This window comes from Canis lupus, chromosome X (genome assembly GCF_048164855.1).
Source record: "Canis lupus baileyi chromosome X, mCanLup2.hap1, whole genome shotgun sequence".
Taxonomy (NCBI): domain Eukaryota; kingdom Metazoa; phylum Chordata; class Mammalia; order Carnivora; family Canidae; genus Canis; species Canis lupus.
In genome coordinates this window covers 14,013,228-14,031,809 of record NC_132876.1, presented here as the reverse complement: position 1 = coordinate 14,031,809, position 18,582 = coordinate 14,013,228, and the positions used below count along the sequence as shown (strand labels likewise).

The window sequence follows — 18,582 nt, the reverse complement described above, 5'->3', positions numbered from 1 at the left end:
TAAAAAAAAAAGATTTTATTTATTTATTCATGAGACACAGAGAGAGAGAGAGGTAGAGACACAGGCCAAGGGAGAAACAGGCTCCCTGCAAGGAGCCCAATGTGGGACTTGATCTCAGGACCCCTGGATCACGACCTGAGCCAAAGGCAGACACTCAACCACTGAGCCACCCAGGAGTCCCAGGGAGTTACATTTTTAAAATAGGTATAGTTTCAGATTTGCAAAATGAAAAAGTTCTGGCAATCTATTGCACAACAATATGACTATAGTTGACACTACTGAAATGTACACTTTAAAATGGTTAAGATGGGGGATGCCTGAGTGGCTCAGTCCATTACACGTCCAACTCTTGGTTTTAACTCAGGTCATGATCTCAGGGTTGTGAGATCCAGCCCCACGTGGGGCTCTGTGCTGAGTGTTGGAGCCTGCTTGAGATATTCTCTCTCTCCCTCTGCCCCTTGCTCCAGCTCCCTTTCACTTTCATTCTCTCTCAAAAAAAAAAAATTTCTTTTGAATGGTTAAGATGATAAATTTCATGTTATGTGGGGTTTTTTTTGCCACAATTAAACCTAAAAAAAATTTAAAAACAAAACAAAAATAGCAAACAAAAACCTCCAAGCTTCCTTGTTTCCAAGCCAGTTTGCCTTCTCTTTCTACTATGCCACAGAGGTTTATAAACTGCCCCCAAATCACAACGACCTACAAGCATAATTCTAGAGCTGTTCACCACAACTGCTGCCTCTCACATATTGTTTTTATTTTTAAAAAAGATTTTATTTTTATTTATTTGAGAGAGAGAGCATGAGCAGAGTGGAGAGGCAGAGGGAGAGGAAGAAGCAGACTCTCCGCTGAGCAGGGAGCCAGACATGAGGCTCGATCCCAGAACCCTGAGATCCTGACTGGAGCCAAAGGCAGAAGCTTAACCAACTAAGTCACCCAGGCTAGGTTCCTTTCCCTCAAATTTTAGATGGTTACAGTATTCTCATAAATCTGTTTGCAGGGAATGCACCTTAAAAAACGATGGCCTTGTTCTCACATACAAGACAGAAGAGCAAAGGTGGTTTGTTAACTATTAAAGCCATGAGTCCAAGCCTTTAAGACCAGTAAAATGAAAATTGTTGGCTGTTTTGATTACTTATATAATCAGATATCCCAGGTACTGTGCTAAGTGTTTAACCTACAACATCTAAAAGAATCCTCATAATCATTCTGCAAAGTAAGTCACTTCATCCCCAACTTAGAGATAAAGACATTGAGGCTTAGAAAATTTAACCAATATACCCCAAGATCACACAGCTAAGTAAGACTAAGCAGATTTATCTATCTGAATCTATGTTTGGTTCAACTGTACAGCCACATGATAGATATTTAAGGAATTATGCTCTTGTATATTTCCATAATTTCCAAGTACCAAATAGCATTTTTTAAAGATTGTATTTATTTATTTGAGAGAGAGAGAGAGCACGAGCAGGGGGGACAAAAGGAGAGAGAGACAAGCAGATTCCTCGCTGAGTGGGGAGCCTGATGTAGGGCTCAATCCCAGGACTCTAAGATCATGACTTGAGCCAAAGTCAGATGCTTAACCAACTGAGGCATAGAGTGACCCCCAAATGGCATTTTTGATAGACATTTTTCTAGCTTCTTCAAAAGGATTTATGCCATTGTTCCTAATGGTGGACCTGAAACCATTCACATCATGATCTCTGAGGCTACCTATTATAACCACTTGCCACATCTGCAGTGTCACTTCTGGCTCACACTGATCAGAAAAGAATACAGACCAGTATTAATACACCAATTATACAGACTATTGCTATGAAAGGTGGATCATAAGGGTTGATACTACTGAAAAACCTTAAGATGTAACTACTAGAATAAAGAACATCTGATATGTAATCTTACCTGAGAATTTTCATCTAAGTTTTCCAACTTTTTTATTTTTTGTTTTACTTGACCTATGTTCCCGGTTATATCTGCCAATTCTGCTTGTTGGTTTAACATAAGTTCGACTTCACTCACAAGCTATGAATAGGAAAAAAAAAAAAAAAACAACACACAAGTCTTAAAAGCATATATATGTCACCATGAGATACAGATCACATCAGTGAAATTCCAATCCAAGACAAACAACAATACTGATTAGAGGCTACAATGATTTGAAGAAACAATATAACTACAGGACAAGAATTTAGTATGGGTGCAAATTAACATATAAGTGCAGGCACAATGTTCAGGAAGAGTGTTATTTTTGCATGTATGCATTGGGGAGGAGGGAAAGACAAATATCTGGAAGGGCCAAGAGCAACTCGGCCTATTCTTTCTTTAAGGAAGATCTCACGGAGAGCATCACATTTCAAAATCTGTTTGAATCACAAGACAGAAAGGGTTGGTGGTCCCTGAGCCCCATGTCCAGAGCAAATGAAACACCAAGCAAGTAAGGAAGTCATGGGTGGAAAACAAGCTGGCCACATGCAAGAGAAAAAAGTAGTGAGTTTCCCTTGGACCTGGTAAAGTACTATGAAAGAGACTGCAGGGAGCTTGACCATGTGTGAGTTATTTCCCAGAAGCATCCAACTAGAAGGTACTTTTTTAAATCTTGAAAATAATGTATAATTAAACATGATTTCACTTCATGTATCAGGCTTTTCATAGAAATAAATTACTAGATCGGAAAAGAAAGGTTTTTGTTAGATCGTATTAACTATGGTCAGTATAGGTATATGGTATTTAAAAAAAAATCAAGAAGGAAGAGGGTATTATTTCCTTGGAAAGCTAACCCATAGTCTGAAAGCATTTTATATGTAAAATAAATTACAATAATAAACATCAGGGTGAATGGCAACTTAGTGCTAACTTCTATGTTAGCACTTAAGTGCTTTCTCATAGGAAATTAGTAAGCAAGAAAGACATCTTGGGGAGGTGAGTGGGGGGATGGGGTAACTGGGTGATGGGCATTAAGGAGGGCACATGATGAGTACTGGGTGCTATATGCAACTGATGAATCACTAAATTCTACCCTTGAAACTAACCATATACGGTATGTTAACGAAATTGAATCTAAATAAAAAATTTTTAAAAAGAAAGACATTTTGGCAGGGTTCACTCACATTGGCCCCCTTTTCATCTCTCTCTGGGTATAAATGGGCACCTCGTGAAACTCTATTTCTGGTGATCAAGGAGTAAGAACCTCTGGCATAAAGAAAAAAAATATATAGAAAGGAATGTTTTAACTGACCTCTTGAAAATCCTGCTCAAACTTCCATAGTTGCAAATACTGCTCCATTTTTAGTTGGTGTTTTTCCCAAAATCCATCAAAAGCTATCTCCATATCATGTACTTGAGTCAGCAATCTTAACAAAGAAAAGTCGTTAGAATTCCTTCACAACAACGATTTGTTTTGTAAGTTTGTATATAAACCTGGTCTGGACATTAAGACTTATAGGAAAAAAAAAAGACTTATAGGCAAAGTCAGAGGCCATGACACGTGGCCCATGAAGAGACCGTAGATATCCACAGAAGCTCTTTTACAAACAAGCTAATCTGTGACACAAGTAGGGAAGGTGGTCTCAGATTCCCAGAAGTCCCGGAATATTTTCCACGCTTAACTGACTGCAGCAAAATGCATAATTCCCTTTCAAAAGTATAAAATAAATAACTCTAAACCAAAAGGAGAATACTCACTTATTAACAGTTTGCCAGTCACCATTTATTTGGTGGTGGTGTTCAAGCCTTGAACTGGCAGCGTCTTCAATGCCAGGCACTTCCAGACTTGTGAGGAGGATTTTTCCTTCTTTGGTTACAGCTGTAATATCATTCTATAAAAAGGCACAATGGGATGAATTAGCCTGCTACTACCCTAATCTGAGTGACCTAAAGAGAAGGAAGCATACACCCACAGCATGCAGAAGAGAAACAGCAGTTCTAGAACGTCCTTGACTAAGTACATCAGTACCACAGAACCCAAAACCCATGAGGATCTCCAAGAAGCCTCTGCCTGTTGAGGTAGATGTTGCAACCACTATTTTTATAAGGTCTTTATAGGCAGAAGTACCTCATGCTCTATCTGTAGTCTCCTTCTCTTACTGATAGAAAGTTCTAATTTATTCTATTCTACTAATATTTTTTAATGTGCTCCAATCAAGCAGTAGTAGCATAATGAGAAAGCATACAGTTAAAATAATATTTAGTGCCTTTTCAGATATAGTCAGATGTCTTTCCTACTAATTCTTAATTAATTGTTACCAATCACTGCCTGCCATGAGGATTATGTTACTTCATGTTTGGATTAATTAATTTGTCATGAAGCATATGTTTCTTTCTATTCAGAAGGTCTTAACCTTGGTGGGTAGATTCTTCAGGCATCTAAGAGTGATCTATGACTTCCTTCAGGAGATCCAAGGATCCTCTGAAATGTTAAGCAAAAAATTCAGGTGTACGTGTATTTGTCTGGGAATGGGTTCCAAGACACCACCACCGATATGAATGAGAACACAGGCGTTAAGAGCGAATGTTTATGAAGTACCAACTACATGCCAAACACTGTTGTACAGACATCACATACTCCATTTCATCCTCACAGCGACCCTGCAAGGTATGAATGTATCAACATCAACCTCACTGTGCATGTAAGGTAACTCCAACTCAGAGAGAGAGTAAGCTAGTTCTCCAATCACACAGCTCAGGAGGGACAGAGCTTTCTTTCCTGGAACAGTTTTACTTTTGGATTATGATTCCAAATATCAGTTTCTGTCCTCTTCTTTCTTTGAAAATGTCACCTCAAAAAAAAAACTAAAATAAAAAGTCACCTCTACATAGAGCTTGTGTCTGTGAGTGCCCCCCACAAGCCTATCATCATGTGAAGGACATGGATTATTATTTTTTAAGATTTTATTTATTTCTTTGAGAGAGAGAGCATGAGAGAGAGCGAGCATGAGCAGGGGGGGTGGCAGAGGGAGAGGGAGAAGGAGACTCCCCACTGAGCAGGGAGCCCAATGTGGGGCTTAAACTCAGGACCCCAGGATCATGACCTAAACTGAAGGCAGAGGCTTAAGAGACTAAGCCACCCAGGTGCCCCTGAAGGACAGGAATTATTATATAGGGTTGCCTGGTACTTCTTTAGATCCTTCTTTCTTCTTTCTTCCTTCTTCCTTCTTCCTTCTTCCTTCTTCCTTCTTCCTTCTTCCTTCTTCCTTCTTCCTTCTTTCTTCTTCTTCTTCTTCTTCTTCTTCTTCTTCTTCTTCTTCTTCTTCTTCTGTCATTCTTAAGCTTTCTGGGGAAGGTGAATCCCAAAGTACTTGGTGATTGTCTGAAGTGTGACGGAATCCTTCACAAGCCAACACTCCAGACCTAGGGGCAGGAGGGCAAAACCAACTTGCCACCTAAGGTCTACTGTACAAAACATCAAAAACTAGTACTCTGGCTGGTGCCTGGCTGGCTCAGTTGGCAAAGTGTGCAACTCTTGGTCTTGGAGTCATTGAGTTCTCTCTAGCTTTCCAAATGAGAGGGTCTTCTGAGAAGATGAAGAATATGCGTTGACAACGAGGACTATGGATTTCTTCTTCTTAGGCACTCACAAACTATTCTATCAGCAAGGAAAGAACTTTTCAAGATAACGTACCGTTTGCAAAGAGGGCATTTACTTCCAACATGTCCAGGATATCCTCCCCTTTTGTCTCCCTACCCACCAAGCAGTGTGAAATGGACAAGCACTGAACTAACCTCTCTAGAAAAACAAAGGCCATGGATGACTTTTCTGTGTTGACTCTATCAGACGTACCTTTAACATGTGATACCTTTCAGCACGAATGGCAAGAATTTCTTCTATTGAGGGAATATCATCTGGTAGTTCTGTCTCAGCCAGTTCAGTTCCAAAGGACTGTAACATCTGAGCCATTTCTTTCACTGTGAGAGCAAAATTTTCTATAGCCTGCAAAGAGCCAGTGATCCTTTTAGTTCCATGGAAACTGCCAGTACACCAATACCTGGATCAGTAATTGGATTTACTTTTACTTAGCTTTGACAACACACATATACTATGACCTTTCTTCTGCTAAGGAAAGTTGGCATTGCTCTTGGCCATCAACTCTAATTTTGCACCTAAGCCTCTATGAAACGAATGTGAGGTGAAGAGTCTTCTTGAATGTCTTTTATCCAAACTTCTGTACTTATTTCTTGAACAACCTTGAAAATGATTTTTTTTAAGTTTATTTATTTTTTCTAGTAATCTCTACAGCCAAGGTGGGGCTTGAACTCATGACCTTGAGATCAAGAGTTGCAGGCTCCTCCAACTAAGCCAGCCAGGCCCCTGAAAACAATTTCTTAAAGATGTCATGTACTGAGAAATTTGTTTTCTGCCTCTGTTTACACCTATCCCATTAAACTCTGCAACTGTTAAACTTTATACTAACTTTATACTAACTTTACTTCTAAAGAGGTGACAACATGGAACCCACTCAACATTCCTTTATTATAGCTTATGAGCAAGCATTAGCACTCCAAACACAGCAATGGACAAAGGTGATGGAGCAACATAACTAGTCACAACAATTCATTCAGGCAGAAGATTAAGACTCTGTTGCCCTCAAGTGTCAAGTAAGGTTGTGCTGTTGATTGTTTCCAAAATAAATTACTCAAAAAAATGGGGGGGGGCAACATGTAGAGACCATATAACCCCTATGTGTACCATGTAGCTCAAGGTTATCTGCTCTTTTATTTACAGTTTCATAAGTTACTGAAGGCTAGACACCACTAATTTTGACAATACACTTTCATGTGAGTGAACAGAACTGCTGAATGACAAATAAAAATGAGGAAAATAGAATCCTGATTTAATTAAATGTCATTTCATTCAGAAGGGTTCCCTAATCTCCGGGATTTGGAATGAAGATTCTTATACCATAAATTCACACCTTGAGGCACAGGACCCTTGCCTGTTTGTAAATTTCTAGAACAGAAGAAATCTCTGCTACAAATCTAACTGCCTCAGAAGCATCACTAGAATGAGATTCATAATAGCACTTGCATTTTTTGAGGGCTTCTGATCTCATTTAATCTTCCAAATATCCCTGTGAGCTCAAGTACTATTGTTTCCACTTTACAGTTGGGAAAACTGAGTCAGGAAGGTTAGGTAACTTTTTAAGGTTAGACAGCAAAAAATCAGCAGTGCTAAGATCTAAACACAAACTCTTTGTTTCTTGGAGTTACTAGATGGCCACGGGAGGGGGTGGGCAGAGCATGGTCTCCTTACTCCCTAGGCCTCTCCTTCAATTGTCATCCTCTGTGATTCATCATCAGTTCTAGATATTTCCTATGAAAGAAAGTCAAGATGTTGAATTATATGTGCTTGAAACCTAGGAGCCCCAGAAATCTGTTTTTCCCAAAGAGGAAAAAAATTCTAGAACTAGATTTAAAGGCTAATATGAACTATATAGGCTCTACAGTAAGGGCAAAAGCAACATACATTTCTGAAGATGATCCATTCACTGTGGCAGTACTGCAAGGTGCCGCCTAACTCAGGGGTTAATTGCTTGTCATCAATGTATGTCAGCAAATCACTAACTGAGCTCAGCATAACCACCTATATAAATAAGCAAGAAAGATACTGTTAACTGCCCTTCATGGCACCCCTCCATTCAACTGTACAGTGAACTTTAGCATTCATTAGCACAAAGTAGCTCTTATAAATGGTTCTAACAATTCTCTCCTGTACATCCCCCCCACACACACGTATGCACTACCTCCTTTAAGTAATAACAGTTTTCATTTACAAAACATTTCTCTCCAAAGCAAAATTAATCTACATAGAAACCCAAATACCTAAATCTCCTTGATCTAACATTTTGCACTATTAATGGTCAACCTTCTGAAAGAAGAATGTTATGCCTACAACAAAGCAAGAGCGCTTTATGTAGTAAGCTATAACTTTGGGGGAGGGAATGATCTTTGCAAAAGCATCAGAATTTCTGAGGACTCTCTTCTTAACCCTAAAAATGCATAAAAATAGCTTTTTAAAAGAAGGTCATGGTACTATGAACTAGTTCAGGATGTAAGTTCATGGGAGTCAAACACATAAAACACACACTCCATTTTTTTTTCTAAAAATAAAATGTCTGGAGGGTATTATGCTGAGTGAAGTAAGTCAGTCGGAGAAGGACAAACATTATATGTTCTCATTCATGTGGGGAATATAAATAATAGTGAAAGGGAATATAAGGGAAGGGGGAAGAAATGTGTGGGAAATATCAGAAAGGGAGACAGAACGTAAAGACTGCTAACTCTGGGAAACGAACTAGGGGTGGTAGAAGGGGAGGAGGGCGGGGGGTGGGAGTGAATGGGTGACGGGCACTGGGGGTTATTCTGTATGTTAGTAAATTGAACACCAATAAAAAATAAATTAAAAAAAATAAATATAAGAACAGAAAAAAAATAAAATAAAATAAAAATAAAATGTCCAGATTTTGTACACACACACACACACACACACACATATAACACATGCCATGTCTCTTTTTCAAAATGAATTGCTTGTTACAAACTGATGAGACTATTCCTTTCTTTTAACAACAGAAGCAGAAGACTTTCAGGCATTTCAAGTTTATAGTCTGGGAAGACAAATTCTTTTTCTTTTAAATGCTTTGTGAGCACAGGTAAAACATCAACAGTGTGGTACAAAGCCTTCATGAAAATTAAAGAGATAAAACGTTTAAATAATATACTCTTACTGGTAATTTGAGCATGAAGTCTTCCTGGCTAAATCGAAATCCAATGTCTGTGAAAGTTCGTTGAAGAAAACTGGTAGGACGCAGAACCAAAACTAGGTGCAAGTTCCCAGGAAAGGAAACCTACAGAAAGAAGCAACACGGGAAAGAAAGGAAAAATTGTCAAAACGTGGACTCAACTGAGCATGTAGGCAAAAATATGTAAAGGAAACTCTGAAAGTAATAAAGGCCACCAAAGGGACAAAACTTTAAAAATGGGTATTGATACAATCTAAAAACATGGAAACAGAAATAAAAACTAATGTAAGGTCATCAGATCAGACCCTTGCGATGTCCATGGCATGGCATTTTCTCACACGAAAGTAATTCCTGAGTTACAAAGAATTCTAATTCTTAAGCTTCATTTTAAAGTTAGTCATTTGCACTGGAATTGCACTTATTCCCTGGGAAACAGAATTAGGAGGCAGGCTCCTAGGATAACTCTAAAAGCCAAATGAAGCTTCAACACTGCATGCTTGCACTAAACAAAGGAAGAAACCTGTGCTGTGGAATCATATTTTTATTTTCATCCTAGCAACGTTCACGGAGTTACCGTCTACTTGTTCACTCCATGTGTTTAAGTGCATGATTATCATGCACTGTTAGCATTCGGTGTACCCAGATTAATAAGATGTAGTCCCTACCCAGCTTGCAAGAAAGTGACAGCGTAATAGTGCAATCCATTAGTATCATTAACTCTATAGCCCAGGTTGATCAGTGAAGCAAAGGAATTAGAATAATATGCAACAGTAAGTGGGAGTACAGAGCATCCTACACCTAGGAAGGTTGAAATGGTCTCTTTGAAGCATAAAAAGGAATTAATAGCATTAGAATGTCATTCTGATGCACCAATGTTTCCCCAGTTTCTAGAATACTGACATGCAGTAGGTGGTCAAGAAATAATTGCTAAACGATGAGGAGAGTGCTATGCAAAATTAGTGAGACCTAGAACAGTATGGCCCAATATTAATAATAAACCACCACATATCAAATGTGTACTGTGTCCAGTATTTTGCCAACATAATCATAGTTCCTCTTCATAATAATCCTATGAAGCAATTAGGCTACCCTCTTTTACAAAATAAAGAAAAAAAGAAAAAAAGAAAAAAAAAAGGCTCAGAGAGTTTAAGTATGATTTGCCCCAGCTGGTGAAGTCTTAATCTGCACCTGGGGTCTGTGTTCTTACTCAATGTACACTACCCCCATCTCTTCCAGGCATCACAGTCAGGAAAGGTAGAGGAAAATGAAGCTGGGGAGTGTAAAAATGAGACTTGGTGCTAGAAAGATGGGCAGGAACCAGATCAGGAAAGTCCTTGGGTTTTTCCCTGGAGGCAAGGGGGAGACTCTAAGAGGCTTTAGGCAGCAGAGCAATATAATCAGATATATGCGTTTTAGAAGGATCACTTTGGTTCTAGGAAAGGACTGGATTTGGACAAGAGTGGAGACAGATGAGTTAGGAAGCTGGTACAGTAATCCCGACCAGGGATGAAGAGTTTCTGAACTGCAGGAAAAGCTGCAGCTATGAGGGTAGGATTTAGGAGGTGCAATGTGCAAGATATGATGATATAATATGTCTGGTAAGAAAGGAGAGGCTGGACCAGTCGCTCGAGTAGCTGGGTGCATGGCACGACCCTTGCTGACAAGGGGAACATGGGAGAGGCAGGGTTTTTTTTTTTAATTTATTAAATTTTTTTTAGTAATCTCTACACCCAACATGGGGCTCAAACTCATGACCCTGAGATAAAGAGTCGCATGCTCTTCAAACTGAGCCAGCCAGGCGCCCCAAGAGAAGCAGGTGTTATGGAGGGGGGTAAGATTCCCCATTCCTGGACCCATTGGGCTGGAAGGGTCAGCAGGAGATCCAGATGATGTCCATCAGACAGACGTGTGTACGAGTCCAGAGGGAAACAAGTCTGGCCTGGAAATGTTGGGTTGGAAGTCATCAGCCCCCCAACAGCCGACTAAAACATAACAAAGACAAACATGACAAGAATGCTTAAAATAAAGCCACTGTTCAGGCATGCTAGACTACTAATAATGGAACAAAACTATAAAAGAAAAATTAATAAGATACGGTGGAGATGGGATATGAGGGAACTCTGCACTTTCTGTGCTCAATTTAGCAAAGAAAATCTACTCTAAAAAAAAAAATCTATTGAGGTCCCTGGGTGGCTCAGTCAGTTAAGCGTCTGCCTTTGGGTCAGGTCATGATCCTAGGGTCCTGGGGTTGAGCCCCACATTGAGCCCCACATCGGGCCCCCTGCTCAGCGGGGAGTCTGCCTCTCCCTGTGCCTCTGCCCCTCCCCCTGCTTGTGCTCTCTCTCTCTCAAATAAATAAAATCTTAAAAAAAAAAAAAGTCCATTGACAAAAAGTAACTTTCATTCAGGTATAAAACCTAGATTCTCAGGAAAAACACATTTAAAGCTGGGGGTGGGGGTCGCCTGGGTGGCTCAGTCAGTTAAGCCTCCAACTCTTGATTTCAGCTCAGGTCATGATCTCAGGGTCTTGGGATGGAGCCTCGTGTTGGGCTCTGTACTCAGTGGGGAGTCGCTTCTCTCCTTCTTCCTCTCTCTCTGCTCTTCCTGCTCTCTCTCTAAAATAAATCTTTTTTTTTAAATAGGGATTTTTTTTCTCTCTAAAAAAAAGTCAGGAGGGGGAGTGCTTGGGTGACTCAGTTGAATCAAGCCTCTGACTCTTAATTTCAAATCATGATCATGGTCATGATCTGAGGGTCGTGAGATCAAGCCTCGAGTAGGGCTCTGCACTGGGCGTGAAGCCTGCTTAAGATCCTCTCTCCCCCTCTGCTCCCACTCTCCACTTGCTCACGCTCTCTCTCAGAAGTAAATAAATCAATTAAAACAAAACCGGAGATTTTTTTTAAGATTTTATTTATTTATTCATGAGAGACACAGAGAGAGAGAGAGAGTGAGGCAGAGACACAGGCAGAGGGAGAAGCAGGCTCCATGCAGAGATCTCAATGTGGGACTCGATCCTGGGACTCCAGGATCACGCCCTGGGCCAAAGGCAGCCGCTCAACTGCTGAGCCACCCAGGGATCCCCCAAAACTGGAGATTTTTAAAATTCAATTTGAAGGGGGCACTTGGGTGGCACAGTCAGTTAGTTAAGGGACCAATTCTCAATTTCAGCTCAGGTCATGATCTCAAGGTCATGGAATCAAGCCCTTCACCGGGCTACACACACACACAGTCTGCTTGGGATTCTCTCTCCTTCTCCCTCTGCCCCTCCTGTTTGTTCTCTCTCTCTAAATAAATAATTTAAAAAATCAATCTGGGGTGGCTCAGTTGGTTAAGTATCTGTCTTCAGCTCAGGTCATGATCCCACGGTCCTGAGATAGAGCCCCACATTGGGCTCCCTGCTCAGCAGGGAGTCTGCTTCTCCCGTGCCCTCTGTCCCTTCCCTCGTTCATGTTCTCACTCTCTTTCTCATTCTCTCTCTCTCTCAAATTAACAAGTAAAACCCTTCTAATATTTTTCAATTAAAAAAAGATTCAATTTGATGGGTGCCTGGCTGGCTCAGGCTCTTTAAAATCAGTTTGAGTTGGTAATAAAACATCAACAGCTAAGTGGCAATGAGAACCAGAGCAGGAAAAAGGACTGAGTGGGAGACTCACAAATAGGTGAAAGAAAAGAGGTTAAATTTAAATCACTAAATTAATCAATGATTGTAAATAGACACAATTGAGGATGGGATGCCCTCATAAAAGAGACCCTAGAGAGATCCCTCACCCCTCTGCCATGTGAAGACACAGAGAAAAGACAGCCGTATATGAACCGGGAAGCAGGCTCTCACCAGACACCAAATCTGCCAGCACCCTGATCTTGGACTCCCAGCCTCTAGAACTGTGAGAAATAAGTATCTGTTGTTTAGAAGCTAGGCTGTGGTACTGTTATCGCGGCCCAAACAGAGATAGACTCTTATTAGTGTTAAGATTGGCTCCAAATGCGTGATCCTGGAGACCCGGGATAGAGTCCCACGTCGGGCTCCCTGCATGGGGCCTGCTTCTCCCTCTACCTGTGTCTCTGCCTCTCTCTCTCTCTCTCTGTGTCTCTCATGAATAAATGAATAAAATCTTAAAAAAAAAAAAGATTGGTTCCAAATGAGAACTGTTATCTTTCTACATGACCTTGCCCTCCCAACACACAGTGATGAGTAGTGGGATGAAAAACTGATGCAAGTAGGACCAAAGTCCTGCCCTGGGATTTTTCAGACTAGTGCTGATGGATAGAAACTTTGAGGGTGCACTTCCAGAGCTACTGGCAGCTGTGACCCCTGCTGCTGGAGGAAGCTCATCTCAAAGAACAAACCCAACATGGATAGAGACTTGGAAGTAGAGACAGAGAGTGCCTCTGCTATGTAACTAACGTGGATCTTATTGTATGTTGAACGTGAGATATACCTACTATAGTTACTGTATGAATGAAAATAATGAATATAAAGACATTCCGTAAACTCTAAAAAAAATAAGACAGTTTTTAAATTTTACCTTGGATTCTTGGATCTAAAGGCAAGTGGGTTTAGGTAGAAAACCTTTGGGATGTCGATAAAGGCTTGCTTGGGGGAGACTCTGACTGAGACTTGTAAGAACCCTGGACGTATTTTTAGATTGAGAGCATAGATTCTACTTCTACCCCATTCACTTGAGGAGTTAACCTTTCCTTCTTCTTCTTCCAACAGGTAAATTCCCAGAATCATTATTATACTTACCTGTCTTGACCCAGCTTGCCTTTTCACTTTTTTATCCTCTTCAATGAAAGTACCCTACCTTCGCCGACACTTCGAGCAAAATTTGTTTTATTCTTTCATAGACTCTAGGTTGACCTGGTCTCATCATCTCTTTCTCTGTGATTTTCCTTAACGTCCTATTCTCTGGTATCGTATAGGAAATCTCTAGATCCAAGGCCTAGGGCTGATCAACTTAAAGCCTGGAATACTCACCCACCTCCCAAATTGTCAGGGGGTACAGAGCAAAAAGCAGGGGGAGGATACTATTAAAACAGAGAAGGCCATGTGGCAACTCTCTGCCTGAGGTAGGGTCCTGGTCTCTAGCCTGCCATTCCTAGAAGAGCTAGGTTGTCCCAGCAGCGAGGTCCAAGGACAACTGGTTACATAGCAGGGAACAAAGTAGAGAGGAAAGAAAAGTAGAACCACTGTCCACAGAATCCACAGGAAAGCAAGTACAGGCAGGGTTTGGGGGTATTCAGCTGCTTATAAGTCAGAGATTTTTATGTTAACTATTTTTTTTAACATTTTAACCATTTTATTTACTTTTTAAAGGTTTTATTTATTCATTTATTTTGAAGTAATCTCTTACATCCAACGTAGTGCTCGAACTCACGACCATGATATCAAGAGCCACACACTCTTCTGACTGAGCCAGCCGGGCACCCCTGTTAGCTGTTTATTAAATCAACTATTGCCTATGCGATCGATGCCTGGGTGGCTGAGTCAGTTAAGCGCCTGCCTTCTGTTCAGGTCATGATCCCAGAGTCTTGGGATTGAGCCCAGCATCAGGCTCCACACTCAGTGGTAAGTCGGCCTGTCCCTATCCCTCGCCCTTCCTGCTCTCGCTCGCGTGCTCTCTCTCTCTCTCAAATAAATAAAATCAGTTATTGCCTATATTTGATAAAGTGGTTTATCCCAAACATTAACACCTGTAAAAAATTCTTCTAAAGATAATTCTAAATTCTAATCAGATCATTCTTAAGGAAAATTTCCTGATTATTTTATCATACATTCTCCCTCCTTAATTCCTTCAAAATGTTTAGTGATTCGCTTGTCACAAAAAGCCCAGAAAAATTAGCATTTTTAAAGAAAATGCATTATCAAGGATGAAAACTTCAGTTATTGCCTGTATAATTACATTTACAATGTTTTTCATTACACGATAATTTTAGAATCTTTATTTTGCTACCATGCAGATCTTCCTAGAACACATGAGCTCTGTTAAACTAATAGCTACTCTCAAATTTAATAGCCATTTGGAGCGATAAATACCTTGTAGGCAATAGCTATGCAACCACCAAACAGCTGGGTAGCACTCAAACAACTTCACCTGATTGGTCAGTTATTTTTTTTTAGAAAATGAAGTCATACAGTTCAGACCAGGTATATGGTTTCTATCCCTCACACCCATTAAACACCATGTGCGAATATAGTGGATTTTTCACCCTCAGCCCCATTTACTTATCCCAAACCTAAACAAGTGCTTGCCATATTGTATAGTTCCAGCAAATCTACAACCTCGCATGAATGACTATATTCATAGCTTTCTCTAGCAAAAAAAAAAAACAAAACTACACAGATGCAGCACAGGGAATACAGAAAATGATATTATATAGTTATATGGTGACAGACAGTAGCTACACTTGTGGTAAGCACAGCATAACCCAAAAAGTATCAAATCACTATGTTGTACACCCGAAACGAACGTAACAATGTGTGTCAACTATACTCAAAAACAATATTTTTGGGACACCTGGGTGGCTCAGCAGTTGAGCGCCTGCCTTTGGCCCAGGGCGTGATCCTGGAGTCCCAGGATCGAGTCCCACATTGGGCTTCCTGCATGGAGCCTGCTTCTCCCTCTGCCTGTGTCTCTGCCTCTCTCCCTCTCTGTGTCTCTCATGAATAAATAAATAAAATCTTAAAAAAAAAAAGAGAGTGAAAAGAGAGTAGAATTTCTGGTTTTGAAAGCTGCAACACTGCAAAGCAAATATCCACAGGCTTGGAAATAGAAATCATATATATAGATCATATTTCACAGAAAAGAATAGTATTTCCATATGAAGACTTGGATCTTGATGTTTCTGTTTCTCTGGTTGAACAGTGAAGAATACAATGATCTCTGGGGAAAAGCCAAAAAGTCTAAGTATTTCCAGAAAGAAGATACTAAGATAATGAAAGGTCTAGACTGGTGCTGAACAATAGTATTTTTGGCAAAGATAACGATGATGGAAACGTTCTCTTAATCAGTGCTTTCTAGTACAGTAGCTACTAGCCATGTGTGGCTATTGAGCTCTTGAAATGTGGCTAATACGACTGAAAAGTAAATATTTTAAATTTTAATTTAAATAGCTACATATGGCGAGTGGCTAATGTAATGGACAACAAAGATCTAGACACCATGACATATAGAAATTTCCTGAAAAAGAAGAAATGCTTACTTTGGATAAGAGAGACTTGAGGAGGGATCCCTGGGTGGCTCAGCGGTTTAGTGTCTGCCTTTGTCCCAGGGCGTGATCCTGGAGTCCCCTGCATGGAGCCTGCTTCTCCTTCTGCCTCTCTCTCTCTCTCTCTCTCTCTCTCATGAATAAATAAATAAATTATTTTTTAAAAAAACAATACTTTTAAAGTTGTTTTTTAAAGATTTTCTTTATCAGTAATCTCTGTTCTACCGTGGGGCCTGAACTCACAACCCAAGATCAAGAGTCATATGCTCAAAAAAAAAAAAAAAAAAAAAAAAAAGAGTCCTATGCTCTTCCAACTGAGCCAGCCAGGTACCCCAAATACAGAATTTTTAAAACACACACACACACACACACACACACATTTATATATACTCAGGATCTCTCCAAGACTTATGGTAGGGGAAAGGAGACTGGCTAGACAGCCAAGGGTGAGAATGTTGCTTTTTATTGAAAGCCCTATTATGAGAATTATGAACATGAGCATTATTATGACATTGTGCTAAGTACTTTACATACATTAGGCTCCATTTTTATCCTCATTTCACAACTAGGGAAATTGAGTGTGGTAGGCAAAATAATGATGTCCACGTCTGAATCCCTGGAGCTTATAAATATGTTACTTTATAAGGCAAAGGGGACTTTGTAAATATGATTAAGGATCTTGAGATGGGGAGATAGTCTCGGCTTATTGGGGTGGGAATAATGTAATCACAAAGATCCTTATTAAGCAAAGAGGGAGGCAGGAGAGTCAGATAAGATGTGACAACAGAAGCAGAGGTCAGTGATGCAGGGCCATGAGCCAAGGAATCCGGGCAGCCACTAAAAGCTGGAAAAGTAAAAAAAAAAAAAAAAAAAAAAAAAAAAAAAAAAAGGATTATCCTTTAGAGCTTCCAAAAGGAACACTAACTGCCCTGCTAACACATTTCTTTTAGCCCAGTGAGACTAATTTTGGACTTCTGATCCCAGAACTGTTAATAGGATACATCTGTGCTGTTTTGAGCTGCTAAGTAAGCTTGTAGTTAAGTTGTTATAGCAGCAATAGGAAACCAATACACTGAGAACTTCTAGCTTGTGAGAGCCAGACTCTTTCATGGGCTAGGATTGAAAAATAAAAATATGAATTTTTTCATTTCAGCTTCCCTTCCCCTGGAGAAACTCCTAATAGATAGAAAAAGGTGCAACAGGAAGAATTTGGAGAAGCATGAGCAAAGATGGTACAAGGATCAGGTTCAAGGTCAAGAGTCTAAACCTGAAACCTACAGCAAAGGTAACAAACATGAATGCCTACCGTGTGTTAGGGGGATGGCATAAACACGTACAGTAGGCAGGGTGTAATCACAAGACAGCCTGAATGAGGTAGAAAATGACAACTCACACTCTTCCCAGGTGATGAGGAATAATAGGAAATGGGGGGGATGCTGGCGAACTGGAAAGCATCGGGGGTTGGGAGAGGGAGGGCCCTCACTAGCCAGTTTTGGCTAAATGTGAGATGGAAAGGTGGGCTTTGTCAAATCACTGATTTCTCAAAAGAAGCCAGAAATCCAAACTTATGTGAAACCTCAGGATTTTTAAAGAAGGTAAACAAGTTCAAAGTTCCTTAAAAACAAACAAAACACATGTTTGTGTTTAAACACATTTGTCTAGGGGATGCCTGAGTGGCTCAGTGGTTGAGTGTCTGCCTTCGGCCCAGGGCCTGATCCTGGAGTCCCAGGATCAAGTCCCACATCGGGCTCCCTGCATGGAGCCTGCTTCTCCCTCTGCCTGTGTCTCTGCCTCTCTCTCTCTCTCTCTCTCTCTTTCTCTCTGTCATGAATAAATAAAATATTTTTAAAAAGAACAGATTGCATGTACTTGAGTGCGCATACACATAGGTATACAGAGGGCCTTTTTTCTATATGCAGATATTTGTCTACAAGTTTCAAGACAACCCATTTTAAAACTGGTGTTTAAATGAACAAACAGCCTATCGCCTATCATAAGGAGTATCAGATGCACATATCTCATAGCAAAGATAACTCAAGACCACTGAGCTTTTCCATTTCAGTTTGGGGATACAGTGTTTCTAAATTCTTTGGTATGCTGCTTTAAGAATCTCTAATCTGTATGGTTATATAAACATGAAAAGGCACAATTTCTATTTTCTCCAAAATCAAACCCTGCATATTTAAGACCATAAATCGCTTTTGAGAACCTGTCAAAAGAGCAAAAGGATGTGGGCAAAGGTCAGCCTTATTTTATTTTTATTTTTATATTTAAAAAAAGCATGAGAGAGGAAACAGCATTGCTTTTAGCTTCTTGCAGGCATTTTTTTGGGGGAGTTTCAACATGTGACTGCTTAAAGGCATCTCAGTAAAATGAGTATGCTTCCCATCTTCACGGGGCTCAGAGCTATTTCTGCAGTCACGGTGCATGGCCCCATCCCAGCCCTCCCCACCACTCCGCAGCGGCTCTTATCGGGTCTTCAAGTGAATGGACACAGAATTAGCTATCTGTCCCCTTTTCCGCCTGGAGAAGATTTATTCCCTTCCCAAGCCTACCCTCACATTCTCCAGTTACATGGCCCTTATAGCAGAAGGACAGCAATCACAACAAAAGGCATAAACCCAATGCATTATTTCAC

General features: G+C 40.3%; 1 protein-coding gene across 6 annotated transcripts in view; it reads right to left on the bottom strand.

The window, feature by feature from the left end:
- The window catches only part of MCF2 (MCF.2 cell line derived transforming sequence), a 100,416-nt gene that overhangs the window by 48,357 nt on the left and 33,477 nt on the right, over positions 1–18,582 (bottom strand). For 5 of the 6 annotated variants that reach the window (XR_012026749.1, XM_072818306.1, XM_072818303.1 and 2 more), the window contains 6 exons: positions 8,721–8,840; positions 7,460–7,576; positions 5,777–5,926; positions 3,682–3,815; positions 3,236–3,350; positions 1,903–2,022 (listed from right to left, as the gene is read on the bottom strand). Coding sequence is in view for 5 of the 6 variants with exons in the window: in XM_072818306.1 (XP_072674407.1) it covers positions 1,903–2,022; positions 3,236–3,350; positions 3,682–3,815; positions 5,777–5,926; positions 7,460–7,576; positions 8,721–8,840 (756 nt within the window). In the remaining variant the exon portion in view is untranslated. The remainder of the gene's footprint in view (positions 1–1,902; positions 2,023–3,235; positions 3,351–3,681; positions 3,816–5,776; positions 5,927–7,459; positions 7,577–8,720; positions 8,841–18,582) is intronic. The other variant, XM_072818307.1, reaches the window with a different exon arrangement.